The following is a 27,475-nucleotide window of genomic DNA, read 5'->3' on the forward strand; positions in this document are numbered from 1 at the left end:
CGTTACCTAACCCGGGGCGAGCCCGGCGGCGGGGGCCAATGGCAAATGGTGGCGGGCCGGCGGGGGGGCGCTGCCGAGCGGCGCCTTGGGAGCGGTAGTTCTCTCCCGCCACGGTGGCGCTTTATGGCAGGACGTAACAGTGAGGGAAAGCGCGCCGCGTCCCGCCGCTTTGCGACAGAGCGAGCGTAGGAGTGAGGGCGGTGGGTGAGGAGAGCCCTGCCGGGGGTCGGGGGGGAACGGGGCGAGGGAGAGCCGTGCCGGGGGGGACGGGGCGGGGCAAGGGAAAGCCCTGCTGGGGGGTATGGGGCGAGGGAGAGCCCTGCCGGGGGGGGTGGGGCTGCCCCGGGCGAGGGGGAGCACGGCAGCGGCCGGCGGGAGGCTGCCCTGCGGCCTGAGGGAAGGGCCCAGCGGGGCGGTCGGGCAGCACCCGCCGGGTGGGGGTTTCTGGCGGGGGGAGAAGCCGCCTCTAGCTCCTGCCGCTCTGAGGGGGCTGCACTGCGAATGGCGCCGGGGCAGCCGGGCAGAGGGTGCCCAGGGGCCTCCCGCGGTCAACGGTTAAACTCAGATCAGGGTCCTGCGGGACATTCAGCGATCGCTTTGCACCCCCGGCAGGATCCGGCCCCAGCAGCATGCCCTGGCTCCGCGGGAGCTGTCACCATCCCTTGTAATGAACTTTCAAGCCAGGTTCTTCGCTAGCTGCAGGGTCAGGATGCTGCTGCAGCCCTGGCGTCTCTACTCCCGGGCTGCAGATGATATGGCTTTGCAGAGGATCCGGAAGGTCCTGTGCGTGGCTGAGAAGAATGATGCTGCCCGAGGGATTGCAGATCTGCTCTCCAACAGCAGAATGCGACGGGTAGGAATGCACCGCATCTCCTTACAGGTTCCTGATAGGCATACGGGTCCGGCTCAGCTGGCTGCAGAGGGTCACCAGGGTCACTGTGCAGCACAGTCCAGGTCTTGGGTGTAGTCTGTGTCTTGTATGGCCACACCAGCACACTCGGCAGTGCTTGGCACGGGCATCTCACATCGGCATGTGCAACATCTCACGCTGTTTTTGTCTCTGGCCACTTCTGTCTGCTTAAGGGTACAAGAATGGCTTTTTTTCGTGGACAAACACCACTTGCCCAAATGTATTTGAGAATCTTGGACCCCTTTTTCCTTGTGACTTAATTCCTGTTGGAATTCAGCTCCCCGGCTGCACTTCTGCTGGACTCCACCGTGAGGGCTCCCAGTGTCATTCCTAGATTTGCAGTGTATGCAGAAGGCTTTGGGAACTGAAACCATCTGTTGGCGTGTATCTCCCAGTCAAAAAGCACTGCTTCTGCAGCATCAGCAAGTGTCAGAGGTTTGCTGAAGTTCACATAATAAAGCCAAGATGGTCTGTGGTTTGGAGAAGAGGAGTTCGAAGATCTCTTGCTTTTTTGGGTGACCTTTAACAGTTTGCATAATTACTTGGTATTTCCAAGCTAAGGAGCTCGAAGATGCTTCTAGACCAGAATTGTATTTGAATGGAAGGTGTTACTGAGAACCTGACTGCTGACAGTCCCAGTCAAGGAAGATATCATCCTGCTTCTGCAGTAAAAGCAGCAAATACACAATCTAGAAATTTCCACAAATCTCAGTTATGTGGAGCGTAGTCTTGGGGACCTGGAGCGGGCACACTAATTGTCATTTGGAGCAGGACATTTGTTTATTGGGACTGTAACTGGCCAACCCCATGAAAACAAATCTGTTCTTCAATGTTGTTGCTATCCATGGGGAGTTAACCCTGGCATCCCCTTCAGACAAGTTTAAAATACTCTTACGTTGTAAAGTGCCACTTCAATGTCTCCATAAACAATACAGGCAATTTCCATTCATCCTGCTGTAATTTCCATTAGCTACAGTACCTGGTTTTCACTTGCCCCACACTTCTCTGTGCTCTGTCATAAGAGCGTGTATAAAGTGAGGCAAAATGCATTTGGTTTCTGTTAGAAGCCAGAAACTCAGCAGTTGTTCTTTTCCTTCTAGCGAGAAGGGTTTTCCAAGTTCAACAAGATCTACGAATATGACTACCAGATGTTTGGCCAGGTAGAGTTTTCTTTCATTCTACTGCTGGATTAGAGACATGCAAAATACTAATTATTAAAAGCCATTTGTCAGAAGTTACGAAACACATATCCAGTGACGGGGAAGTCAGATGTTCTTTTCTTGGGTCAACCACTGACCTGTTTTGTTGCTTTAAGTCTTTGAATATTCTGGGTTCAAATGTCAAAATTTGTCAAATTCGTCAAAAATATGTTGCTATTTAGAACAGGGTACCTCCTACAAAAATTGAGGATAAGGCCATAGATTTAGCTGTCAGTAGAGAGAAGAGCTTGTTACGATGCATTAGCAGGAGGAAGGTGTCACTGGTGGTGTAAATTGAGAACTGCATGAAGATCTTGGGGCTGTGGGCAGTTTTTAGCAAATGATAGGCACTAATTACCTTGCTCTGTCTCTTGTAGAACGTTACTATGGTGATGACATCTGTGTCGGGACACTTACTGGCTCATGATTTTAAGATGCCATTTCGCAAATGGTTAGTACTTACTAGCCCCTCACAGGAAGGAGGGCTGTCATCTTCCGCTTTCAGCCCTAAGATGAGGGGGGCACCGCGAGTTCGAAGCGTTGGGTCTCTGACATCACTTGCAGAGCAGCGTGATGAGTACCAAATTTTACACTGAATAGCTAAAATACTGTTTCAAATTACTGTCTTCAGAGCACTAAAAAACCCCAAGGTCATAATACTGGTTAAAATACATTAAGGCAGATGCAAGGAATTAAACTGATTCCAAAACTTGATTGATGTTCTTGTGTTCTTTGTTCAACCAGGAGTTGTCCTGGGATATGAGGTGCTTTCTCTAGCTTCCCTCCCATTTGTTCTCTATGCTTGGAATAAGAGAAGTTGCTTGTTCAGGGTGGCCTTGCAGATCTGCTGTTTTCTCTGGTTGCGTTTTGGTTCTGTTGCTTTTAAGTGTAACTTGGCATTTGATCTGAATCCTGAGTTGACTAAGACGAGACCTGTAATAAAACATTATGAATTCCAGTACTTGAACAGCACTTCCTCACAAGACAGCACCAGTTAGTGTCTCACAACGTATGTTTTCGCTTTTGTTATTCACACTGTTCATCCTCTGTTTACCAGGTATGGCTGCAACCCTCTAGCTCTTTTTGATGCTGAAATCGAGAAGTATTGCCCTGAAAATTACATGGCTATCAAGGTATGTTGTTTTTGAAGAGTTTTCCTGAAACACTTGAGTTCACAGGTTAGTTCTACAAATATTGTCTCAGACAGAAGGACAACTGTACCTTTGTCCTTAACGTCTGAGTTTCTAGAGTTTAGCAAATTCCTCCTGCGTTTCCTAGGTCTACATATGCTGTTCATTTGTGACATTGGAAGTCTCCTGCTCATGTAAAATTAGCACGGTAAAGGAACAACTACTTTGCTAAAAGTAGAAATGTTTTTTTTTCAACAAGGTGGAATTGCTAATTGCATCTCAATTTTACAAAAACCCGACACTTTCAGAAAACAGATTGTGGTGCAATCCAATCCAAGCCATGCTTTTTTGCAGAGTTAGATGTACTCATATGTACACAAATAAATGACTCAATTCTTCTGAAAGCTGCCTAATCTCATGAGACACACAATTACAAAATGTTATTGCAACAATCTATCTCTATGGATACACGTTGCATTTCATGTTCAATTAGTGAGTCATTCTAAAATAAAATGACAGAGTGGCCTGGTGCGTCTCACTCTGCATTGTTTTCTCATCTCAGAGAACCCTTGAACGAGAAATCCAGCAGTGCCAAGCTCTGGTGATCTGGACTGACTGCGATCGAGAAGGAGAGAACATCGGCTTTGAGATAATTCATGTTTGCAAAGCTGGTGCGTAGACATCATATTCATCACCCTGAGTTCCATTAAAGTACTGATTTAACAGGTATCACTGCTCAGAGGTCTCTTAACAGAGGCATACTCTCAATCTTACTGTGTCCAGGTGAAATATATTTAATATAGTTCTGATAAATACGTGGCTCTGATAGACCAGAAGTATATTCAGCTATTGGAAAGCTACAGAATAGGTTGACAGCATGCTCTTTTGAAGATAGCTATTTATTAATTATTCCTTTCCATTGGTGTTTGAGTTGCTCTTTGATTTTTTGTGGGGTTTTTGTGTGCATCTGACAGTAAAGCCAAACCTCCAGGTTTTCCGAGCCCGTTTTTCAGAGATTACACTGCATGCCGTCAGAACAGCCTGCGAGAACCTCACCCAACCAGATCAAAAAACAAGTGATGCTGTTGACGTCAGGCAGGAGCTGGACCTCAGGATAGGTATGTAAACACGTGCTGGGGGTAACAGCAGGCTGCCAAGCCTGAGCTGCTGCATACTCCTCTCCTAAAAGAAAGTGAGGAAGAGTGTGGTAGGCAGGGGACAGCTTTGTTCTCAGTGTATAGCTTACTGTCTATAAATACTCCCTTAGACTGCTGTACAAATGAGATGGCCATCCATCAGGCTCTTCCTCGCTTCTCGCCTAACCACAATGAATGCACATTGTTAAAGCTCAGCGAGGGGTGTTTAGAAATCATCTGTTTCTGTATCCTCCACACAAGACAGGAATGTCCTCTGTAGTGTCATAAATCGGATTTTTAGATCAGATGCAACTAAATCACATCTCATGTTTTACTGGAAATGTGCTATTTGAAGCAAATATTGGGTTTATATCTCATGCAGCACTGACAAGTTTCTGCAACCGAGTATTAAACTTAAGAGTAAAATCAACACTCAGAATGCTAAAAAGAACCATCTGAAGCGTTGTGTTTATTGTTCAGTGTTGTTGTATTCAGTTCTAGTGCCCATTTTGTTTTCTTAGGCGCTGCCTTCACCAGATTCCAAACACTGAGGCTCCGGAAGATCTTTCCCAATATTTTAGCAGATCAGCTGATCAGCTATGGTAGCTGCCAGTTCCCAACACTGGGGTTTGTAGTTGAACGCTTTAAAGCCATCCAGGCCTTTGTTCCTGAAGCCTTCTATAAAATAAAAGGTATGCTTGGGGAAAACGAGTCCTGCGCTCCATCTTAAAGGGCTTGATGTGCATAGAAAGGGAAAACATCGGGGCAACAAACAAATAATGCTGCAGAGGTGTTTTCGTCTTCCTTTGCTTTGACCACTAAGCAGGAATTAAAGGTTTCCCAACAGTGTGGCCCCACTGACTCTGCTATATTTCCACTGTATTACTGCTTTATCACTGAGATCTGTTGTTCAACACAGTGACACATGATCATGAAGACGGCAACGTGGTCTTCAACTGGAAGAGGAACCGGCTCTTCAATCACACAGCATGCCTGGTCCTTTACCACATGTGTATGGAGGTAGGAAAGCTTGTGAATAGTTATATAATCCAGTATCAGCCAAACATCTCCTGCATCTGTCTTGCTCAAGATGTTTCAAGAACAGTTTACATAAACTCTTAAAGGAGATTTTGCATTTTCCTTACTCTGCATTTAGGATCCAGTAGCAACTGTTGTTGAGGTTGGGAGCAAGCCAAAAAGCAAATGGAGGCCCCTGCCCCTGGACACTGTGGTACGTTTGAACTATGCTAAAAGGACTTATCTGAAAGAAACTTTGAACAGATATTTTACTCACCACTCTGAATTATGCACAAATACTTTCTTTTTTCCCTGGCTTCTCTCAACACAGGAACTTGAGAAGTTGGCTTCCCGCAAACTGAAAATAAATGCAAAGGAAACCATGAGAATAGCAGAAGTACTCTATACTCAAGGGTAAGAAAGCAAGACTTGGCTTGGTAAACTCAATTCTTTCAAGAGTAAAGTGCCTTTAGTTCAAAATGGGAAGCATCTTGGAGCGCACCTCTTAAAGTGCTCTTCTGTCTTTCTTAAGATTCATTAGCTACCCCCGAACTGAGACCAACATTTTCCCCAAGGAGCTGAACCTCTCTGCTTTAGTACAAGAGCAGATACAGGACCCAAACTGGGGAGCATTTGCACAGAGGATTTTGGATCAGGGTGGGCCAACCCCTCGGAGTGGAAACAAATCGGATCAGGCTCACCCTCCCATCCACCCTACAAAATACACTGCTAACCTGCAGGTGAGTTTAATGAAGGCAGAGGTAACTGGATGGTTTGTATTGCTTGATAAATAAAAATAGAAGTCTTAATAGTATGGTCATTACACAGTATACTCATCTGAGATCTCACTAATATTTCTTGATATCATTAACACAGGAGGACACTGACTCTTTTTTACTGTTTGATATTAGGGCAATGAGCAGAGACTATATGAATTTATTGTGCGCCATTTTTTGGCTTGTTGCTCTGAAGATGCCAAAGGACAGGAAACAACTGTGGAGATCGACATTGCTAATGAGCGATTCATTGCTCAAGGACTAATGATCCTGGCCCGAAATTATCTGGAAGTCTATCCTTATGAGAAGTGGAGCGATAAGGTAATACACGTGAATAACATAGATAGGAGAGGCTAAAATACCTGGAGTTTGAGACAGCACTTCACTGCCAGCTTCAGACCCCTGTACAGAAGGTCCTTTGACAATTTCTGGCCCACTGGCTGTTTCATTCAGAGCCTTCTCTGCTAAAAACCTGTGCAGCTTTATTGTGCCAGCCTTGGATAGATTCTTCCCCTTCTGATACCAAAGCAGAGACCATACAGGGCTGTGGGGTTGGCTTTACTCACTAGGAGCTGAAATTTCTGTTCCGTGGTCTGGGAGCTCATTACTAGCTAATCCCAAGGATCCTGGGACTGGATCTCCTCCAGAACAGGGTGCTGCTCTGTTACTGCACGGGCCTGTCGTTAGTGTGACACTTTGTCTTCAGTGAATGAACTAGAAGGCAGTTTCAAAGAGATTCTCCTTCCCTTCAGGTTATCCCACTGTATCAGAAAGGGTCTCGCTTTCAGCCTACTACAGTGGAGATGGTGGATGGGGAAACCAGCCCTCCATTGCTCCTTACAGAAGCGGATCTCATTGCTCTCATGGAGAAACATGGCATTGGTCAGTATTGGCAGTGTGGCCTCTTGCTTTTGGGAGAGCTTTGTTCATAAGCTTCTCAGCTTCTTTTACACCAGTTCTGTCCCACACTCAAGAGCAGGGAATGCTCTAAATGTCACTTCAGGTAAAAAAAATCACTTAAATGCACAGAACAAAGGGTTAGTAGAGGCCTGTAGGCAAGGTCCGGAGATCCTGAGGAGTCTGCAGTGTCTCCAGTATCTAGGGAGACATGCAGTTTAGGATCTGTGGTGTGCCTGCCAGCACCTTGTTGGCCTCAGTGCCAGTGGGAGACATGAGGGCAGTGCTGCCTCTCACCGAAAGTTGTCTCCTTGTCCCTTTACCACCTTGCACTCTTCCCTAGGCACAGGGGAAATCACTTCTTGGCACCTAATTCGACTAAATAACCTGTCTGCTTTCAGGGACGGATGCCACTCATGCCGAGCACATTGAGACAATTAAGACGCGGATGTATGTGGGCCTTACAGCAGATCAGCGATTCCTCCCAGGCCACCTGGGCATGGGGCTGGTTGAAGGTAAGGGCAGTGCCCACAAGGAAGATGGCAAGGTCCTTACCTGCTCCTTTGTTTCGCTTACCATGCACTATGTTCCTCAGGCTATGATTCCATGGGCTACGAGATGTCCAAGCCTGACCTTCGAGCTGAGCTGGAGGCTGATCTGAAACTGATCTGTGAGGGGAAGAAAGACAAATATGCAGTGTTGCAGCAGCAGCTCCAAAAGTACAAGCAAGTCTTCATCGAAGCTGTGGCTAGAGCCAACAAGTGAGCCCTGCCTTTGCCCTCTTCTATTTGCTTTGCTGCTCTGGGAGGTACTAGCTTCTCATCTGAGGCTCAGCCTGGAGTGGGATCCTGTCACACTTTCCCTGGAGCTCTGCCCAGCGTGTGTAGGCACTTCATGGGAAGGGATGACTCGCAGCCTGGCACATAACACAACAAGTTAGGGTTGGTGCCAACTAACTGCTCATCTTGGTTTAAATCCTTAAGATTAAATCCAGAGCTGACTGAAGGAGATGGCAGCATGCACTGCCTCCTTTCACGTTGAACCCGCACCTAGCCTGTTCCAGAGACATGGTACTGAATCAACATACTCATGCAGAAGCTCAGAGGGGCTGTGTAGAGAGCAGCAGGCACTAATTCACTGCCCTACCTGATCACTGCAGATGAGACACACAGGATGCTCTGCTTGTTTCTTCATAGGTTGGACCAGGCCCTGGCTCAGTATTTTGGAGAAGCCACAGAAATTGCAGAGCAAGAGGAGGTCTACCCAGCAACGCCCTTTTCTGTTCGGAAGTGTCCACAGTGCAACAATGACATGGTCCTGAAGACCAGGAAGAATGGCGGGTTGGTGATCTTCCCTGTTGTAAAAAATAGCCTTCTCTGCTGGTTTGTGTGTTTCTAGGCATTTTTAGTTTACCTCCCCTCTGCAGCAAGCATGAAAACTTGGGCTGCAGTTAGCTGACTCCACCGGCTACATAAGGTGTGTGGACTCAGCTGAACCTCTCTCTCAAGTACATATTTGCCCTTAAAAATTGTTGTTTTGACAATTTCTGATGGCTGAGAAGACGGCAGAACAGATCACTGACTGTCTTGACTTTGCCTCTTCCTCATCCGGTGCTTTTGCCCCATGGCAGGTTCTATCTGAGCTGTATGGGCTACCCAGCTTGTAAAACTGCCGTCTGGTTTCCTGATTTCGTGCTGGACGTGGCCAGGGACGAGAGCATCTGTGCTGTGTGTAATCCACATCCAGTTCACAAGTAGGTCCTACCAGTTGTCCTTTGGGGAAATGCAGCTCTTCAGACACTGTGTGTTAGCCTTCAGGGTTGGAAATGTCCATGGGTTAGGCTGGGCAACCATTTTCCATTCCAGTCTTGGAAAGCTGGAGCAGCACTCATGGCTTGGGGATAGAAAGAAGAGGGGTTGGGGAAACCGGTGTAAGTATAGCAGAATTTAAAAAAACAACCAAACATAAAAATGCAACTCCAAATCAAGGTCTGATGATGAGAAGTTATATAAACTGGGATACTTTTATTCTTCCTTTCCTTTTAGACTGAAGTTTAAATTCAAGAGAGGCAGTGTTCCACCCACTATGCCCCTGGAGTTTGTTGGTTGCATTGGAGGCTGTGACGACATGCTAAAAGAGCTCTTGGACCTGAAGTATTTACACAGGTCGTCCCAATCCACATCATCAGCCAGCCAGCAAGCTAATCACGTGCAGGTCAACAACTCCTTTCACAGAGGTAGCGGTGAAACCAGGCATGTGCGGGGGACCACAAACCCGGCACCGGGACATCTATTCTCCTTGAGCTCAACGAGAACACCCAGGCCTGCTCCAGATGATGGGAACAACGCAGTGGTGTGCAACTGTGGGAACGAAGCCCTGCTGTTAACGGTGCGCAAAGAAGGGCCCAATCAAGGCAGGCAGTTTTACAAATGCAATGCCGGTACCTGCAACTTTTTTCTCTGGGCTGATCAGCAGTCAGAGGACAGAAGTAACATGGCTCCACAGGGCTCTGCACTGCCCCAGCCCTTTGCAGGAAGGGACCCAGCAGGATTTCAGCGCCCAGGAGGAAGGAGAGGCCCAGAACTCTTTGGAAGCAACAGCTCCAATTCAGGAGGCGGCGCAGTCTGCAAGTGCAACCAGCCAGCCGTCACACGCACGGTCCAAAAGGATGGGCCCAACAAAGGACGGCAGTTCCACACCTGCTCTAAACCCCGAGAGCAGCAGTGTGGCTTCTTCCAGTGGGCAGATGAAAATGTGGCACCGGGTAAGACTGGGCTTGGGGTGAGACACAAGGGTTGGAGGCTATTCTTGAAGCTAAACTGAACACACTTTTCACACATGTGGAATGCTTCCACGGTGTGAGAGCTCTTGTAACAACTCATATATTTAACAGACTTCGTTTGTCTTAGAACTTCTGTCAGCAGCATTATAGCATTTCAAATGTTGCTTGTAACAACTGAGTCTGGCTTACCTTTCCAAGTGTTAGCAGGATATGTCCTCATAGCACACATCTGCTGAGCTCCGAGTAGGATGCTTTGCTTCCATGTGCAGTAAAGCTCAAGTGTCTGTCCATGACTACTTGGGTGAAGCCCAGCACTCTTTCCAACAGTCTCTTTGGGAGTTTGTCCTCCCAAATTAGAGTAACAGCTCTCACAAAGCCAAGCACTGACTTGGTATAGAGTTGAAGTGGTAGCACCACTTCTGGAGATCTTAAACCCCATTCTGTCATGCCAAGGAAACGGTGCTACTCCCTCTGCCCTAGGTTCAGGAATGCAGTGAAAGGCCAAGCCTTTCTGATTAGAGCTGAGAAACTGAGTGTGGCTGCTGTGGAAAAATGCTGAAAAAAAGTACCCATTAAAAAATAAATAATCACAAAATAAGGATGTGAAAGAAAGAGCTCTGACACAAAGGGACAGTAAGCAAAGCACAGAGGTGGAGATGTGGTCTGAGAGAGATTTTCAACACTGCCTCCCCCTCAGACATTTGAGCCTGAAAGGGTAGAATCAAGTTTTCAAAACTACATAAAACCCAAGTTTTCCTCTGGCATATTTTGTTGTTTCTGCTTCAGCTGTAGACCAGAGCATGCAACCAGGCAGATCAGTTTCCCCTGTTCCGTTCCCACTTTTCTCTAATGCTGCAAGACAGATGGGTGAGATTTAACTGTTCAGACAAATCTGAAGCTGTTGTAACTTCAGGAATAATCTTAGAGGGTGGGATAGTAAAATCCTTGATCTGCCATTTTGAATTTATCTTCCATTTGTCACCCGCTTATATTTTCAAAGGTACTTACACACAAGTTGTTTCTCTCTAGGCCCTTTTGGAGATGCCTCTTTGAACCACTTTGGCAACAGTGAATACTCAAGAGAGCTGGGAAGTAAAGCCAAGAGACCAAACAGTTTCTCCTCAGGAGCCACTGCCAAGAAACCACGGACCTGTAGCATTTGCCACCAGCCTGGCCACACTAGAAAAACCTGCCCTCAAAACCACTGAGCCTGGATGGACATCTCTTGAGAGCCTGAAAGGTCCAGGGCTGTGAGCTGCTACAGGAGCAACTCCTGCTGACAGGAACTGGGGTCTAGAAACAAGTCTGTCCAGTGCTTTCTGGAAGGGCTGGTTGCAGGCTGCTCCTGCCAAGGGGTACCACCCTCACACACGATTACGTGCCAGGGCAGCAAGCGTTCAACCAGCTTTGAAAGGTGGCCCCACTACCCGTTAGCCTTTGTTTTCAGTTGCTCTTCTGCTGAGCAAGTTGGGATAGTCTGAACATTGCAAGGAAGCATTTGGAAACTGAACCTACAGAGAAAACAGCACTGGATCTAGTCCACCTGCAGCTCCTGTCACAGCGGTGGCTGTACGCAGCCTTTCTACGCGAGGCAGAAGTGGATTGTCGCCACAAGGACAGACACCAGCACTGCTGAGCACTTCTCAGTCCCTGGCTTTCCACAGTGTGGAATTTCATTTTAAGTTCTTTTCTAAGTTAACATTACCTGAGCAACATTCCCCTTTCTTTTTGGTCACAGCGTCTACCCCTTGCCTTGGTTGTCCCTGCCTGTGGAAGAGGGCCAGTGCAGAGCAGCTGGGTCTGGTGCTTGCCCTGACAAGGAAGCTCAGCTGCAGTGCTGAGGAAGAGCATTCACTTCAGACAGTTCCTGAATTTGAAACCAAGCAATTCCTCAAACCTTGAGACATGCCTCTGTGATGCTGCTAGCTAATGGAAGTTACTTTTGTGAAACTATTAAGTTTCTTATTAAAAGATTATTTTATTAATAATTAATTATCTTAACCTTGCCGTATTATTTCTTCTTACTTAAAATAGTTAGGCTATTACTGTAAAAGCATTCACCTAAATCTTGCTCTTTCCACTCACTCATTCAAACAATATGGAAGCTTTCTTGGCAGAAACTCCCTGCAGTTATTTAGAAGCGAGCTGCAGAGGAGTAGGGAAAGTGGTTTTATCTCCTCAGCTGCATCTGCTGTAGCACTGCTGCCCAGAGACAGCCAGCCAGCTGGCTGAACTGAACAGAGGTTCTGTTTTCCTGCGCTTCGTTTAGACAACTCCCTGGGAAGCCAGGCTACCTCCTCCCTCTCTGTTGGAGCTTCCTCTGTACATCAAAGAAAGTAGACCCCCAAGATTCCTGTGTCCTCTGCTGCCAGGGGACAGCATTCAGTTTTTCCCTGGGGCCTCTGATGTTTGGGACCCTACTTCTGGGCACAGAGCAGTTCCCTGGGTCAGTACTGAGGTGACATGCAGCAGATGGAGCCAGGGTGGGCAGGAGCCTGAAGCACATTCTATAGAGGCTAGCTTGAAGCAAAGGAGACCACAGCAGCACCAGTTCGCTTTAAGGTCTGCATGAGAGAGCCTTTAATTCTGCAGCAGACAGTTGCCATCAGGCCTAAATCTATGGAGTGAGGTCAGGAGAGCTCGGATTGCATTTCCCTGTACCCCTCACTCCCACGATTAACAGCTGTGGCCTAAAAATACAGCCCTACAGGCTAAAATAACAGGATTATGAGGCTTTGTAATGCAATCACTGAGCTGGCAAAAGCCCGGGCAGCAGCCTCTGAACGGCAACAGCAGGAGAATGCAGTTGTGTAGCATACAGGCAGCACGTTAAGCATTGCTGATGGCATCAGCTGTTACCAGCTTTACTGGTCTAACCCTGGTCAGCATTCAGGCAGCTGGTTACAGCCACTGGGTCAGCGGCACAAGCTCAGTGTCCCAACAGCTCACGTACTGCAGCCAGGCACTCTGCAGCCATAGGGGTCTGGAAGAGGAGGAAGACCTTGCGGGATGGGGTCTGACTGCCACCAAGCTCTCCACGCAGAGCGGGGGATGCCCTGGGCAGTGCTGGGTGGTTCTCAGGCATGCCAGCACAGCTGGGGGATCGCTTCAGCCTGATCACAGGAAAGCAAACAAAACAGAGGTGACACAAGAGAACCAATATACACAGGGAAGGTTTATTCTCATCACTAACACCTCGGAAGTGGTTTGGAGGAACAAAGTAAGCAATCCTCAGACTGGGAAGAAAAGCAGTGCGTTTTTTCCTCCCATAAACAAGATGATAGCTGTAAAGAAAAGTAAACCGCAACAGCTGCTCACATTGAAGTCCACAGGACTTCTCCACCTCCACCACTGTGCAAACCTAGCTCTTCCCATTAAATACATGAATACATTTCATCTCCCTGGGGCTACGGCCAGAACCAAAGCTTACTAGCAGCCACTCAAAGGAAAAAAACAAAACAAAATACCCAAACAAAACATACCTTCTTAATAAAAAGCATGAACAGTTTCAGTTCTTGCAAGTGCTCTGCTCAGAGCATCGTTTCTGTCCTACTTTCCTGCCCCATACCCTGGAGCTCCAGGACAGGACCTCAAGACAGCAGCGATACATGTGTGAAAAGGTCACTGGACAGACTGGAAGGGGACACTGCAGAGCAGCGAGTACCCCCAGATGGGTGCTGGCAGCAACCTACCTACCGGGGAGGGGACACACAGCACTGCTGCAGCCTCCACTAAGGGACCAATTCCAGGAGCCTCCCAGGAGTCAGCAGCTCTCTTCCTGCCTCCGTCTTTTTCAGGACATCTTCCAGCAAAACACCGTGTGGGACAAAGGCCACGAAGCCCCAGGTCCGTGCTGGAAGCACGCCCCTTCCTCGGGACAGAGCCAATACTGGCAGAATGAAGAGGTAGGGCTCAGCTCGCCCCTTTTGGCAGCTGAAAGGGTTTCCAAAGAATAAACCCCCAGCCCCGCTTGCTATGGCTGTACCTTCAAGTGCCCAGACAACCACCCAGGTCATCGCTGGGGCTTTATTTCAGATTGGCAACATGCTACAGAAGGATAAGGCTCCCACCCTGTCCCAAAGGCTGGCTTGAGGGGATGGCACAGTAAGACCGGTTGGGTGCTGGTGCAAGGACCCACCCAGCATGCTGCAGAACACAGCAGCAGCAAGGAACTGCTCTTCTCCAGTTCCAGCTGGTCTCAGAGCACAGGGGAACCTGACGGCTGGGACAGGCAGGGGACACTGGGAACCAGAGACCAAACATGCTTTGTGTTGGCTCGCAATGCCCAGTGGATGGGACTCACCTGAAGGTGCTCGAGGTATGGGCTGCACCCACCCCGGGTTTGGCGGAGCCTCCCAGCCAGAGGCTCCATACGCCAACGCTCACCTCCACTCAGACACATTTTATTCAAACATTAAATATATTTTTTTTCTCTTAAAGTGCAAGAACTTTGCCTCTTACTGACTACTCAACTAGAACCATCACAATCCTCGCAGCGAGGAGCAGCAGATGGGCGAGGAACACCCCGTGTTCGGGAGCTCTCAACACCCCAGTCATTTCTCCCTCAGCAGGAGCTCTGGCTCCGATATGGCCCTGTAAAGCAGGAAGCCCATCTCATCGATTTCCTCTTCCAACAGCTCACAGAAGAGGTTGATTTTGCAGTTGAAATAGGAAGGCAGGACCCCTTTCTCCAGGTAGCCTACCAGCTCCTCAAGCACCTGCTGGAACCTGTCAGCAAGGCTTTCTTCTGCCCAGTCTGAACTGGTGGCACTGAGGTGAAGAATGACATGGGTCAAGGGGCTGCCGCTCAGTTTGTGCAGGGCAGGATGGCTCTTGCAGATGCCGTTCAGGATGCGGAGGCAGTGCTGTCGAGCCCCAGCATCAGCTGCATCCAGCTCCTTCACCTTTGAGACCTCTGCCTTGTAAAAGCTCTCAAGCCAGAGGTTTTCCACCAGTCCTTCAGGAGGAACAGCTAGAAGAACCTTGCCCTCCATTTCCACCACTGGGAAGAGGGTTATGCTCAGCTCGACCTGATCATGTTTGACTTCCAGCCTCAGCTCCTGGGAGGCCACGACCGGGTAGATGACGCTCCCCAGCAGGTTACCTATGGCAGGCCAGTTGATGGAGGCCACCAGCATCTTGTGGAGGGTCTCATTAAGCACATTGGAGGAGAGGTACTGGCCCACGATGAACCTGTCCCAGGGGCTGCACCCACGAGGGAAATACTCCAGATCAGTCCTCTTGATCAGCCAGTACTGGGGGTTCCTCACCACGGTGTCCTCTCCCGGGATAAGGCTCCACAGCGCAGTGTCGAGGACCACCGGCAGCATGAGGTGGATATGGTCAGCTGCCAGAGCTCCGAGGCCATCGAGCAGAGGACCGCTGAGGAAGAGTCTGCCAAAGGGCATCTCTGGGCACTTGCTCCACAAGAAGTTCTGCAGTTGGGTGCCGATGCTCCTGGCCAGCTGTGGGGCGATGGACACCTGCACCTCAGGCACGGCCAGCCAGCTGCTGTAGTGCGAGAGGAGCTTCTCCTGCAGTGTGAGGCAGATGGATTTGACCTGAGGAGTCTCTGGAGAGGTAGAGCAGACGATGGGGCAGAGGGAAGAGAGAAGTCACAGCTCTGAGCAGATCGTCTACAACCTACAGCAGCAGCTTCTCCTGCCACGGCTGAGGCAGAGGTGTGAGCTGGGCGCCCAGCTCTCAGCCCGCCTCTGGACACAAGACTGACCTTGCCAGGTGGTCCTCTGATGTTAACAGTGATTCTCAGCCAAGGCAGAGCCCAAACTAACCCCAAAACCCAACAGTGCCCGGCCTTACCTCCCAGCCAGATGGGTAAATCAGGCTAAGCACCAGCAGCTGGGCAAGGGACTCAACTCACTGCCAGGGTCCCTACGAGCCTCAGCCCCACAGACTGCTCAGGCTGATCCAGCCCACCCCAATGCCTGCCTCATCGCTCAAGTCCTGCAAACAATCCTGCTCCTGGCCCAGAATCTCAGGACCTGCACTGCACTGAGTTGGGCTGCTTTCCCACTTGGAAAAATGCCGCCTTCGTAGGCAGCCGGACAAGGCAGCCTTTGTCTGCAGCAGCTCCTGAGCACACCTTCCTCCAGGCAGAGCTGACCCAGAAAATGAACAGAGCAGACACCGCTTCAGAGGAAACAAAGCCCCGACAGCCTCCACCACACCACGGTGGCCGAGACGCCTTGGACATTATCAGAAGTGCTGTTACCACAGGCATTGCCTAAAAAGGGGCCGTGGCTTATTGAGCCTGCCCTCCTGGGAGGCTCACCAGGTCGGCTTTCGGGGCACTCAGCTAAAAATAACGCAGAGCTCCAAGACCGCCACAAGCAGCGGTGCAGCCAACCCAGAGCACATCAAGGTGATCTTCCCGACCGCAGTGGGAGCTGGCACATACACCATGAGCCTTACCTGGTGCCGGTGGCTGAACCGGAGGGAGTAGAGGCTGGCTGAGGTCTTCCCTTCTCTGCTTCTTGGGGGGTTTTGGTGTTGCCTTGATCAAGGCCAAGTCCTGCCAGCTCTCCTCCAGCATCTTCTGCTCAGCCTTAGGGTCGCCTTCATCGCGAGGGCTGGTGGCTCGGTCTATCAGCTGGAGGAAAGAAAAACCCCTGTGGACAACTTACTGCCTTTGTGGCATTTCTCCAGTCACACCCTGAACTAAGGGGGACAACAGCCCCTCTGGTACACACATGGGGTAATACAGCCCCATGCGGTGCCTCTGCTTGCAAAAACATGTATTTTATGGGACCACAAAGGTGCATATTTTCTTCCTGTAGGCTTTTAAGCGGAAACCAGGCGTCCAAATGTAAATTAAGCCCAAAATGCCTTTCTAGGTGGGTTACTGTACCCCAAGCACGTGCTGCTTTGGGCTAACGGGGCGTGGGGCTGTTTGTGCCCCTGCAGGGTGGGAGTGGGCAGCTCCGTGCCCCCAGCACCAGCCTTCCTGATTCACAGCACCAGCTCTGCCGCACGGTGAGGCCTTGGGTGCATCTTCCCCTGCTGCAGCCACAACCAAAGCAGCTCCCCTCCGTGGGATGGCCGGCTGCCCCCCGCCGCTGAGCCCCCAGCCTTACCCGCTTGACGGCCAGCGTGGCGATGGCGAGCACAGCCCCACCGCTGACACCCAGCACCAGCCTGGCGTTGGCCAACAGCACGTCGAGGATGCTGCCCAGCCCGTTGCCCGCCTGCCGCTCGCCCCGCGGTCGCCCGAGCCCGGCCATGGTGCCCTGCGGAGAGGAGAGCAGCAGAAGGTGGCACCGGCGCCGGGACCAGCCGCCCCGGGGGGCGCGGAGCCCGCCGGCTGGGAGCTTTTTGGGGAACTGGGGTTTCTCCCGACCCTACGGAGCCCGCCCCGCCGCTGCCCTTCACCTCCAGGGCAAAGGGTCCCGCCGGGACGCGGCGGGGGAGCGAGGGTCACCCGGGCAAGAATCACCGGCTCCTCGCCCGGCCCTGCCGCAGCCGTCTGGGGGGCAAGCGGCGGCGCGGGGGGGGACAGTACCGCGGCCCGTGCCCCCGGGAAGGGCTGGGGCGGAGAGCCCCGCGCTGTCGAGGCCACGGGCGGCCCCCGAGCCGCTCAAGGGCAGGGCCGACTCCCGGCCCCGCACTCACCCACTGCCCGGCCACTCCGCCCCGCCCCGCTCCGCCGCCCCAGACAATTGGAGCGCGGCGCGGCCCCGCCCACCGGCACAAGGAAACAGAACCTGGCTCCACCCTCCCCCGCAGGGCATCACCGCCGGGGCGGGGCCAGGCGCGGGCGTGGTCAGGCGGGGGCGTGGCCGGGCGGCCGCCGGGTCCCCCCGCCCTTCCGCCGCCATGGCGGCCACCGGCGTCTTGCCCTTCGTCCGCGGCGTCGACCTCAGCGGCAACGACTTCAAGGTGCGGGGCGGGGGGAGTGGGGGGAACGGGGGCCGCGGGAGCGGGGGGCAGCCCGGCCGCAGGCCCCGAGCGAGCCCGGGCACGGAGGCCGCAGGGCTTGGTTAGGCCCGGCCCCGGCGCCGCGGGGCGGGGTGATCTCGGCCCCCGGGCGGGGGTGTCTGCCCAGGGCAGCCCCGGAATCTGACCGCACCCCACAGCGCTGTGGGGCCTGGCGGGCCCTGGCCCTCGGCCTCTACGGCTGGGCAGCCCCTGGCTCCCAGCCCGCGGGGCCCCGAGAGCCCGCACAGCTCCCGGTCCCACAGCCCCGGGCGATCCCGGCCGCCAGGTCCCAGTCCCTTAGGACCAGGTGGTCCCAGACCCCCAGGTCCCAGTCCCATAGGACTAAGCAATTCCAGCCCACCAGGTCCCAGTCCCACAGGGCCAGGTGATCCCAGACCCCCAGGTCCCAGTCCCATAGGACTAAGCAATCCCAGCTCACCAGGTCCTGGTCCCATAGGGCCAGGTGATCCTGGACCCCCAGGTCCCAGTCCCATAGGACTAAGCAATCCCGGCTTACTAGGTCCCAGTCCCATACGATCAGGTGATCCAGGACCCCCAGGTCAATCCCAGGCTCCCCCAGGTCTCAATCTCATGGGACTGGGCAATCCCAGCCCCCAGCCCCCAATCCCATAGGGCCAGGCGATCCCAAACCACCCCCTGACCATGCAGGGTCAGTCAGACTCAGGTCCCCAGACCCCTCACCCTGTGGGCCAGGTGTTTTCCTCACCTTCCTCCTCCTCACAGGGCGGCTACTTCCCAGAGCACGTGAAGGCGATGACCAGCCTGCGCTGGCTGAAGCTGAACCACACGGGGCTCTGCTACCTGCCCGAGGAGCTCGCTGCCCTCCAGAAGCTGGTGAGTGGCACGTTTTGGGCAGGGGATGGGTCGCAACGGCTCACAGTGGGGCTGCGGGCTCGGATGGGGCCCTGCACGCCAGTGCCGAGAGCCTGGTGCCTGCCAGCCTCGTGGCTCATCAGCGGATGCTCTGGTGTCTAATAATAGGGCTGAGCTACGTGTGGTTGAAATTGGATGCAGGAGCTGTTGGGAGTAGGGCTGAGACAGGCTTGTACTCGGTTTCACCTTGTTTTCCTAGAAAACCAGACTAAAAACCATGCTTAGATCCTCTGCCCTTTAATAGAAGGGGAAGGTGAAGGTTTTGTAAGGGGAGGATTAAGGTTTTGGGGCTTTTTTTTCTCTCCTCCTTTGCTAAAGATACAAAGAGCAGTAGCTGGCAGTTGCCTGGCTTTGTTTTTTGGGTGGCTCGAATTTTGTCCACGACCAGGCCCTTGGTGGAGTCCGTGGCTAAGCTTTGCTTTGGCAGTGTCCTGCAGCACGTTACGGACGTTGTTCAGTTGGCGTAGACAAACGCAATGCTTTAAATGCTGCCAAAAGTCCTCATCACCGTGCCTGGTGCGCCCTGCTTAGTGGGAGCAAGCGGGGAAGCCCTCCGTGCTGCTCGAAGCCACGCTCCTGCCAGCCCTGCCAGATGCTCAGGGGCCACGGCTAGACTTAAAGCCTGGCATCTTGCCCACAGCCTGACAGTTCCTCCTTTTCCAGAGCAGGTAACAGCTGGGCTGGTGATGTCCAGAGGAAAAAATTTCCCCTGGGCCCTCCTCCCACCCTGCTGGTCCCCACACATTTGCCCGTTTGCAGATCACCCAGTGAGAAGTGTTCCCAAGAACTGGGGTCTGTTTGCTCGGGGACTATACGGGAGTGCTGCGAGCTGGCTCAGCAGCGGCTCAGAGCACCCCAAACCCTGCAGCAGGGCTGGGGTGTCTCAGCCAGCTCTGCCCCAAGTTACGAGGGGTGTGGAGGCAGCGTGGGCATACTGGGGCCAACCAACCAGTTTGAGATGGAGAGTGTCCCAGCAGCCACATTGTGTGGGTCAGGGCTGAGCTCACCCCATGCCTCCACAAGGCCCTTACTCTCCTGGGATCGAGGAGCCCCCATGTTGGTGTGGGGGCCCAACCGCTGCCTTGGGCAGCCCCGGCTGCTCTTTCTGCTCACTGGAGCTTGTCTGGGGCTTCCCTGCAGGAACACCTCTCCGTGAGTCACAACAGCCTCACCACACTCCATGGGGAACTCTCCGGCCTGCCCTGCCTCCGGGTAAGTGTCCCCCTTGTGTGTCCCAACTGCATCGGGGCTGGTGTCCCTAGGCACCTCCTGGCCAGCCCCTGGTTCTGGGGACACGTGAGGATCGTGCCTGGCCACCCCCAGGGGCTCAGCAGGCATCGAGCTGGCACCAGCTGCAGTCGTGCCTCTTTCTCCCTCCCCTTTCTAGGCGATCGTGGCTCGTGCAAACAGCCTGAAGAACTCGGGAGTCCCCGATGATATCTTCCAGCTGGATGACCTCTCAGTGCTGGTAGGTGCAGAGCCTCCTCGGCTAGCGCAGGAGCCAGCTCAGGCTCTGGGGTCCCATTCCCACACCTTGGTGGCCCCTCACGCTTCTTGGGGAACTCAGTGGGGCTGAGGAGCGTCTGAGGGAAAGGTGCAGCGAGTAAATCAGGGCTCAGTGCTGCCTGGTCCGCTTTGACTTTCAGGTGCCCAGGCCATACCTAACTTCCCTGCAGCAAGAGCTCCTGTGCCCCTTCAGCGCCAGTCCCGGCCCTGTGCCCGAGCACTGGGGAAGCTGGCTGCGGGCAGGATAACCCTGTGGCAATGTCTCCTCTAGAGGCTGATGCCACGGCTGGGTTTCCCACACACTCATCCCGCTCCTGCTGCTGGGCACTGGTCCGCAGGGCAGGGCGCAGTGTGGCTGCAGGCAACCTCGTCCCTGGTGGTGCCCCTGTCCTCAGGTGTGGGTGCCGGTTGCTGCAGGCAGGTCAGAGGGGGATCCTTCCTTTGCTTTCTCATTTGTCCCAGGACCTGAGCTACAACCAGCTCACAGAATGTCCCCGGGAACTGGAGAATGCCAAGAACATGCTGGTCCTCAACCTTGGCCACAACAGGTAGGTCCAGGCCAGAGCAGCCATCCCTCCCCAGCCATGGCCACTTCCATTCCGCCACCTTCCTCTTCACTCCGGATCCTGCTGTCTGCCCTTCTTCAAGGGAGACCTGGGGCTGGTACAGGTCCCAGGCAGCCCTGACGATCCCCATATCCCCACAGCATTGAGACCATCCCCAACCAGCTCTTCATCAACCTGACAGACCTGCTCTACCTCGACCTGAGCGACAACAAGCTGGAGAGCCTCCCACCGCAGATGAGACGCCTGGTCCACCTCCAGACTCTCATCCTCAACAACAACCCTCTCCTGCACGCGCAGCTCCGGTAAGGCCCCTTTTTCCAGGCTGGATCCCATGATGCCGGGGCTGGGCCAGGTGCCTGCTCCAGGCCTGACCTGTCTCTGCCCCGTGGTTCTCCATGGCCCGCAGGCAGCTCCCAGCGATGACGGCCCTGCAGACCCTCCACCTCAGGAACACCCAGCGAACACAGAGCAATCTGCCCACCAGCCTTGAGGGTCTGGTGAACCTGGCAGGTAGGGCTGGGGTGCCCAGCCCCACGGTGCGTGGGGCCCTCCACAGGCTCTCTTAAGCCCTGGCGTGGGTCCGGCCGGCGGTGTCACTCTGTTGTCCTCCCCCAGACGTGGACCTGTCCTGCAATGACCTCATCCGCATCCCTGAGTGCCTCTACACCCTGGGCAGCCTGCGGCGCCTCAACCTCAGCAGTAACCAGATCACGGAGCTGTCCCTCTGCATCGACCAGTGGACCCAGCTGGAGACCCTCAACCTGTCCCGCAACCAGCTCACCTCCTTGCCTGTATGTCCCTGCCCGTACATGGTGTCCCTGCCCATGCTTCCATGCCACTGGGTGTCCCTCACCCCGCTATCTCCTTCCCCAGTCAGCCATCTGTAAGCTGACCAAGCTGAAGAAGATGTACCTGAACTCCAACAAGCTCGACTTTGACGGGATCCCCTCAGGCATTGGCAAGCTCGCTAACCTGGAGGAGTTCATGGCGGCCAACAACAACCTGGAGCTCATCCCCGAGAGCCTGTGCAGGTAGAGGACAGCCCTCAGCTAGATCTGCTCTGTCCCCAAGAGGGGACGCGGAGGCTCTGTGGTAACAGGGTGTCACCCAGCCTGGCCCTTCACCAGTGTCTCTGTCCCACAGGTGCTCCAAGCTGAGGAAGCTGGTGCTGAACAAGAACCGCCTGGTGACGCTGCCAGAAGCCATCCACTTCCTGACAGACATGGAGGTGAGAGCCCAGTGCCTGCTCCACCCTGGCTGGGTCCACCAGAGCCCCAGCATGTCCCTGGGATCCCAGGGCTGTAGGGTGGGATGGGTGAGGTAAGGACAAGGGGGTCTTGGGGCCAACACATGCAGTCTGGCCCCCGGTGTGGCCTGGGCAGGCGGTGGATTTGGGCCTCCCTCTGCATCCCCTCAGCAAAGCCCGGGGTGCTCCAGAGGTCTCCTGTCCAACCCCACATCTTCAGTGTCCCCACGAGCCCATGCTGCAGAGCAGTGAGAGGTCTCCTGTCCCCTCTCCTTGGCAGATCCTGGATGTGCGGGAGAACCCCAACCTGGTGATGCCCCCGAAACCGGTGGATCGGACGTCGGAGTGGTACAACATCGACTTCTCCCTGCAGAACCAGCTCCGCCTGGCCGGAGCCTCCCCGGCCACTGTTGCGGCTGCTGCAGCAGGTGAGCGTGCAGGGATGTGGGGGGCAGCACCTTGGGAGCAGCTGGGAAATGAGCTGTGCCCCACGCAAGGTGTCCTGGCTGCTTCTCACCCTGTCCCTGTGTCCCCAGGGAGCGGCACCAAGGACCCGCTGGCCCGCAAGATGCGGCTCCGGCGGCGCAAGGACTCTGCCCAGGACGACCAGGCCAAGCAGGTGCTGAAAGGGATGTCAGACGTGGCCCAGGAGAAGAACAAGAAGATAGAGGTGAGTTCTGGGGTGGGAGAGGGGCCCCGAGCGGCATCACAGCAGTGCCCCCAGCCCACCCAGGTGCTGGCAGGGACCTAGTTGCCCCCAGCTTGGTGACCTGTCCCCATCCCCACAGGAGAGCGGGGAGGCGAAGGCACCAGACCTGAAGACGCGCCGCTGGGACCAGGGCCTGGAGAAGCCACAGCTGGACTACTCTGAGTTCTTCAGCGAGGATGTGGGGCAGCTGCCTGGCCTCTGCGTCTGGCAGATCGAGAACTTTGTGCCCACGCTGGTGGACGAGGCTTTCCACGGCAAGTTCTACGAGGCCGACTGCTACATCGTGCTCAAGGTATGTGGGGAGGACCCAGGGTCCCTCACATCCCCAACCCAGGGCTGCAGCCATCCCATCTCACACCCTGTACCTCCCCAGACCTTCCTGGATGAGAACGGTTCCCTCAACTGGGAGATCTACTACTGGATCGGACAGGAGGCCACTCTGGACAAGAAGGCCTGCTCCGCCATCCATGCCGTCAACCTCCGCAACTACCTGGGGGCTGAGTGCCGCAGCATCCGCGAAGAGATGGGGGATGAGAGCGATGAGTTCCTCCAGGTGAGGCTGACCCCTGGCCCCACATAGCCCCCAGCCCTCCCTGTCCCACCTTCACACTGTCCCTGTCCCTAGGTCTTTGACAATGACATCTCCTACATCGAGGGTGGCACGGCCAGCGGCTTCTTCACTGTCGAGGACACGCAGTACATCACCAGGTACCGCTGGGACATGGGGCTGGGGGATGTGTGGGGCAGGGGGTGCCCCGTGTCCTACCGTGGCTGTCTCTCCCCCAGGCTGTATCGTGTCTACGGGAAGAAGAATGTCAAGCTGGAGCCGGTGGCACTGAAAGGGACATCGCTGGATCCCCGGTGAGCAGGGGGAGCAGCCAGGGAGCACAGGGTCCCTGCGGGGGGACGGGGTGCTGGCAGGGTCCACCCGAGACTTCATAGCTGCAGCTCCATGGTGAAAATTGGCCATGCCAGCACCTTCCTACAAGGATGTGGGTCCAAACCCCACTTGGCAGCCCCAGCAGCTAAGGACCCCCCGGGTGGGGAGCACACTCGGTGCACCCCGTTCCTGACTGTCCTCTCACCTCCGTATCCACCAGGTTCGTCTTCCTCCTGGACCATGGCCTCAACCTCTTCGTGTGGCGCGGGAGCCAGGCCACGCTGAGCAGCACCACCAAGGCCAGGTAGGGCCGGTCAGGGGGCTGGGGGTGCGGGGAGCCCCCACCTGCCATCTCACACGCTGCTGCCGCAGGCTGTTTGCTGAGAAGATCAACAAGAATGAGCGGAAGGGCAAGGCAGAGATCACGCTGCTCACCCAGGGCCAGGAGACCCCCGACTTCTGGGAGGCGCTGGGGGGGCAGCCCGAGGAGATCCGGCCCTGCGTCCCCGATGACTTCCAGCCCCACAAGCCCAAGCTCTACAAGGTGGGGAGCTGCCACCTGTGGGGCTGGTGGAGCTGCCAGCGCCCCGCAGGCCCCCCTCACCCGTGTCTCCATCCCCTCCGCAGGTCGGCCTGGGCCTGGGCTACCTGGAGCTGCCCCAGATCAACTACAGGCTCTCGGTGGAGCACAAGAAGAGGCTGAAGGCTGATCTGATGCCGGAGATGCGCCTGGTAGGATGGGGTGGGGAGGTTCTCCCAGTCTGACGAGTGAGACTGGTTTCATGCCCCCTCTGCCTCCAGCTGAGCCCTGGGAGAGGCAGGTTTGGCCAGCGGGGCCCAGCTGGGGGATGCTCTGCTCTTCCTGGCTGTTCTTTGGGAGCAGGCAGGGCGTTTTCCAGGCAGGAAAGCCTGCAGGTGCCTGACCCCCCCTTCCCCGCCTTTTCCCTGCGGTGCCCACAGCTGCAGAGCCTGCTGGACACCAAGAGCGTGTACATCCTGGACTGCTGGTCTGACGTCTTCATCTGGATTGGGAGGAAGTCGCCGCGGCTGGTGCGGGCGGCAGCGCTGAAGCTGAGCCAGGAGCTGTGCGGCATGCTGCACCGGCCCAAGCACGCCATGGTCACCCGGAACCTGGAGGGCACAGAGTGCCAGGTAGGGCAGCCCCCGTACCTGTGAAGGGGCACGGACCCCTGGGCAGCAGTGCCAGGGAGGCAGATGATGGCACAGACCCCTCGGATAGGGTGCTGGGGAGGGTGCTGTGGCCCCAGCGGTGTTACCTGCTCTCCGATTTAGGTGTTCAAGTCCAAGTTCAAGAACTGGGACGACGTCCTGCGCGTGGATTACACCCGCAATGCTGAGACGGTGCTGCAGGAGGGCGGCCTCGCCGGGAAGGTCCGCAAGGATGCTGAGAAGAAGGACCAGATGAAGGCCGACCTCACGGCGCTCTTCCTGCCCCGCCAGCCCCCCATGGCCCTGAGCGAGGTAGGGCTGGGGACCATCCCGTGCGTCCCCCGCGGTGCTGGGCCGGATGCTGACAGAGGGGCTGGGTGGCCGCTGGCTGATGCAGCACGTGGGGCCACAGGCAGAGCAGCTGATGGAGGAGTGGAACGAGGACCTGGACGGCATGGAGGGCTTCGTGCTGGAGGGCAAGAAATTCGCTCGCCTGCCCGAGGAGGAATTTGGCCACTTCCACACCCATGACTGCTACGTCTTCCTCTGCAGGTGACAGCCACCTCGTCCCCTCGACTTCCTCCCCAGACCCCCAACCTCCCCCATCACTCACATCATCCCCTGTTCCTGCCCTCAGGTACTGGGTGCCAGTGGAGTATGAGGAAGAGGAGGAGAAGAAGAAGAAGGGTGAAGGCAAAGCAGGGGAGGAATGTGAGGAAGAGGAGGAGGAGAAGCAGCCTGAGGAAGATTTCCAGTGCATAGTCTACTTCTGGCAAGGCCGGGAGGCCTCCAACATGGGCTGGCTCACCTTCACCTTCAGCCTCCAGAAGAAGTTTGAGAGTCTCTTCCCCGGCAAGCTGGAGGTGACGCCACTGCACGCTCCTGGGGGGTGACACAGGGGTCCCCCAGCTTTGCCTCACTGCTCCCCCATCCCCTCTCTGCCCCCCAGGCTAAGGGCAGGGGGTACTGGCAGAGGGGTGCAGCTGGGCTTGGGGTTGTGTTTGGGCCCCCCCCCCGGCCCTGCTGACACCCACCCCTGGCCAGGTCGTGCGCATGACCCAGCAGCAGGAGAACCCCAAGTTCCTCTCGCACTTCAAGAGGAGGTTTGTCATCCACCGTGGCAAGCGGAAGGAGAGGACCAGCCCACCTCAGCCCAGCCTCTACCACATCCGCACCAACGGGGGGGCCCTCTGCACCAGGTCAGCCCCCGGGGGCCACGCCGGGCCGGGCAGCACCCATGGGTGCCAGGCTGCTGGTGGGGTACAGCGTGCAGCTGCCTGGTCTCTGGCTGACTCTGCCTCGTGTTTCTCTAGGTGCATCCAGATCAACACAGATGCTGGTCTGCTCAACTCGGAGTTTTGCTTCATCCTCAAGGTAGTGTTTGTGGCTGAGCCCCCTCGGGGATGCTCAGCCATTTGGCCCCCCCTCCCCCCCAACCTGGGCCACCCTGCCTCTCTGTGTTCCCCCAGGTGCCCTTTGAGAGCACGGACAACCAGGGCATCGTCTACACCTGGGTGGGCCGGGCAGCCGACCCCGATGAGGCCAAGCTGGCTGAGGACATCATGAACCACATGTTTGATGACTCCTACAGCAAGCAGGTTGGGAGCACAGCGGGGCTGGGCCCTGGCTTACCTGGGTGGCTGTGACCCCTGCAGCAGGGGACAGCCGCGCTCAGCCCTGTCCCTGCTCTTGCAGGTGATCAATGAGGGAGAAGAGCCTGAAAACTTCTTCTGGGTGGGCATTGGGAGCCAGAAGCCCTACGATGAAGACGCCGAGTATATGAAGCACTCCCGGCTCTTCAGGTGGGTCCTGGCCCAGGAGGGGCTGGTCCGATCCGTGCTGTTCCCTATCCTCCTGCAGTGTCCCAGGCCATGCTGGCCTTTGCCAGGGGCTCGGTTCTCCCAAGCTAGCCAGGGCAGTTTCCCACATCTCCCAGGCATCATCCAGCCGAAACAGAACTGCTCCGTCATCTCCCTTCCTTCTGTACAAGCTGAGTCCTAACAAACTCCTGTTATCGATGCCACCACCTTCCACCTCTCCCCACAGGTGCTCCAATGAGAAGGGTTATTTCTCCGTGTCAGAGAAGTGCTCTGATTTCTGCCAGGACGATCTAGCTGATGACGACATCATGCTGCTCGACAACGGGCGGGAGGTGAGCAGAGGGCGGCAGGCTGTCAGGGGACCAGGGACAACGCAGCGGGGGGCCAGGTCTGCCGGTGGCTCCATCAGCTGAGCGTGGCTGCACATCCTTCCCACAGGTCTACATGTGGGTGGGCACGCAGACCAGCCAGGTGGAGATCAAGCTGAGCCTCAAGGCGTGCCAGGTAGGGCCTCCCTCCTGCCTGCTGCTGCGGGGTGAGGATTTGGGCATCTCCATTGTTCCTCGGGGCCCTCATCCTGCCCCCGTGGACGGCGGTGCATGGGAGCACCAGCCCTGGAGGTGCGCAAGCGCTGGGGACCGCCACAGCTGTGCTCTGCCCTAGGTCTACATCCAGCACATGCGCTCCAAGGACCCCACGCGTCCCCGCAAGCTCCGGCTGGTGCGGAAAGGCAACGAGCCTTGGCCCTTCACCCGCTGCTTCCACGCCTGGAGCGTCTTCCGCAAGCCGCCTGCCTAAGGGCTGGGGGCGCATACATGGTGGTGTGGGCCCCTGTTACACCTTGCTGGGATGATGCTGCCCCAGGCTAGTGCTGAGCTCCCCCTACAACTGGGGGACAGGAG

At 55.2% G+C, this 27,475-nt stretch overlaps 3 protein-coding genes across 4 annotated transcripts; 2 read left to right on the plus strand and 1 right to left on the minus strand.

Annotated features, from left to right (window-relative positions):
• The first annotated feature begins 23 nt into the window (after positions 1-23).
• Positions 24-11,858, plus strand: TOP3A (DNA topoisomerase III alpha). Its single transcript, XM_055709814.1, has 20 exons — positions 24-200; positions 613-853; positions 2,011-2,070; positions 2,487-2,560; positions 3,167-3,242; positions 3,802-3,910; positions 4,214-4,357; positions 4,897-5,067; positions 5,295-5,395; positions 5,532-5,606; positions 5,724-5,806; positions 5,925-6,132; positions 6,304-6,489; positions 6,921-7,050; positions 7,467-7,580; positions 7,661-7,826; positions 8,262-8,405; positions 8,696-8,818; positions 9,111-9,829; positions 10,877-11,858. The coding sequence occupies exons 2-20, from the start codon at positions 668-670 to the stop codon at positions 11,053-11,055; spliced, it is 3,048 nt and encodes a 1,015-aa protein (XP_055565789.1). The 5' UTR covers positions 24-200; positions 613-667; the 3' UTR covers positions 11,056-11,858.
• A 1,143-nt stretch (positions 11,859-13,001) lies between these two features.
• On the minus strand, positions 13,002-17,481 carry MIEF2 (mitochondrial elongation factor 2). Of its 2 annotated transcripts, XM_055709823.1 has the most exons (4): positions 17,237-17,481; positions 16,942-17,094; positions 16,280-16,457; positions 13,002-15,419 (listed from the first exon to the last, which is right to left on the minus strand). In XM_055709823.1, exons 2-4 carry the CDS (start codon positions 17,086-17,088, stop codon positions 14,401-14,403), a joined length of 1,344 nt encoding a protein of 447 aa, XP_055565798.1. In that variant the 5' UTR covers positions 17,089-17,094; positions 17,237-17,481; the 3' UTR covers positions 13,002-14,400. The 2 variants fall into 2 exon arrangements, with proteins under 2 accessions (XP_055565798.1, XP_055565799.1); XM_055709824.1 differs by lacking the exon at positions 17,237-17,481 and having other exon boundaries at positions 16,280-16,476; positions 16,942-17,071.
• Positions 17,482-17,614: 133 nt separating this feature from the next.
• FLII (FLII actin remodeling protein) lies at positions 17,615-27,382 on the plus strand. Its single transcript, XM_055709810.1, has 30 exons — positions 17,615-17,743; positions 18,527-18,637; positions 19,817-19,888; positions 20,064-20,144; positions 20,645-20,730; positions 20,889-21,050; positions 21,155-21,258; positions 21,364-21,539; positions 21,622-21,779; positions 21,892-21,976; positions 22,275-22,422; positions 22,531-22,664; positions 22,783-22,995; positions 23,077-23,256; positions 23,329-23,411; positions 23,490-23,564; positions 23,804-23,887; positions 23,956-24,127; positions 24,211-24,315; positions 24,544-24,735; positions 24,877-25,065; positions 25,166-25,305; positions 25,391-25,616; positions 25,798-25,952; positions 26,067-26,127; positions 26,223-26,351; positions 26,449-26,555; positions 26,800-26,905; positions 27,012-27,077; positions 27,237-27,382. Exons 1-30 carry the CDS (start codon positions 17,681-17,683, stop codon positions 27,369-27,371), a joined length of 3,798 nt encoding a protein of 1,265 aa, XP_055565785.1. The 5' UTR covers positions 17,615-17,680; the 3' UTR covers positions 27,372-27,382.
• The last annotated feature ends 93 nt before the right edge of the window (positions 27,383-27,475 follow it).

This window comes from Falco cherrug, chromosome 4, assembly GCF_023634085.1.
Source record: "Falco cherrug isolate bFalChe1 chromosome 4, bFalChe1.pri, whole genome shotgun sequence".
Lineage (NCBI taxonomy): Eukaryota > Metazoa > Chordata > Aves > Falconiformes > Falconidae > Falco > Falco cherrug.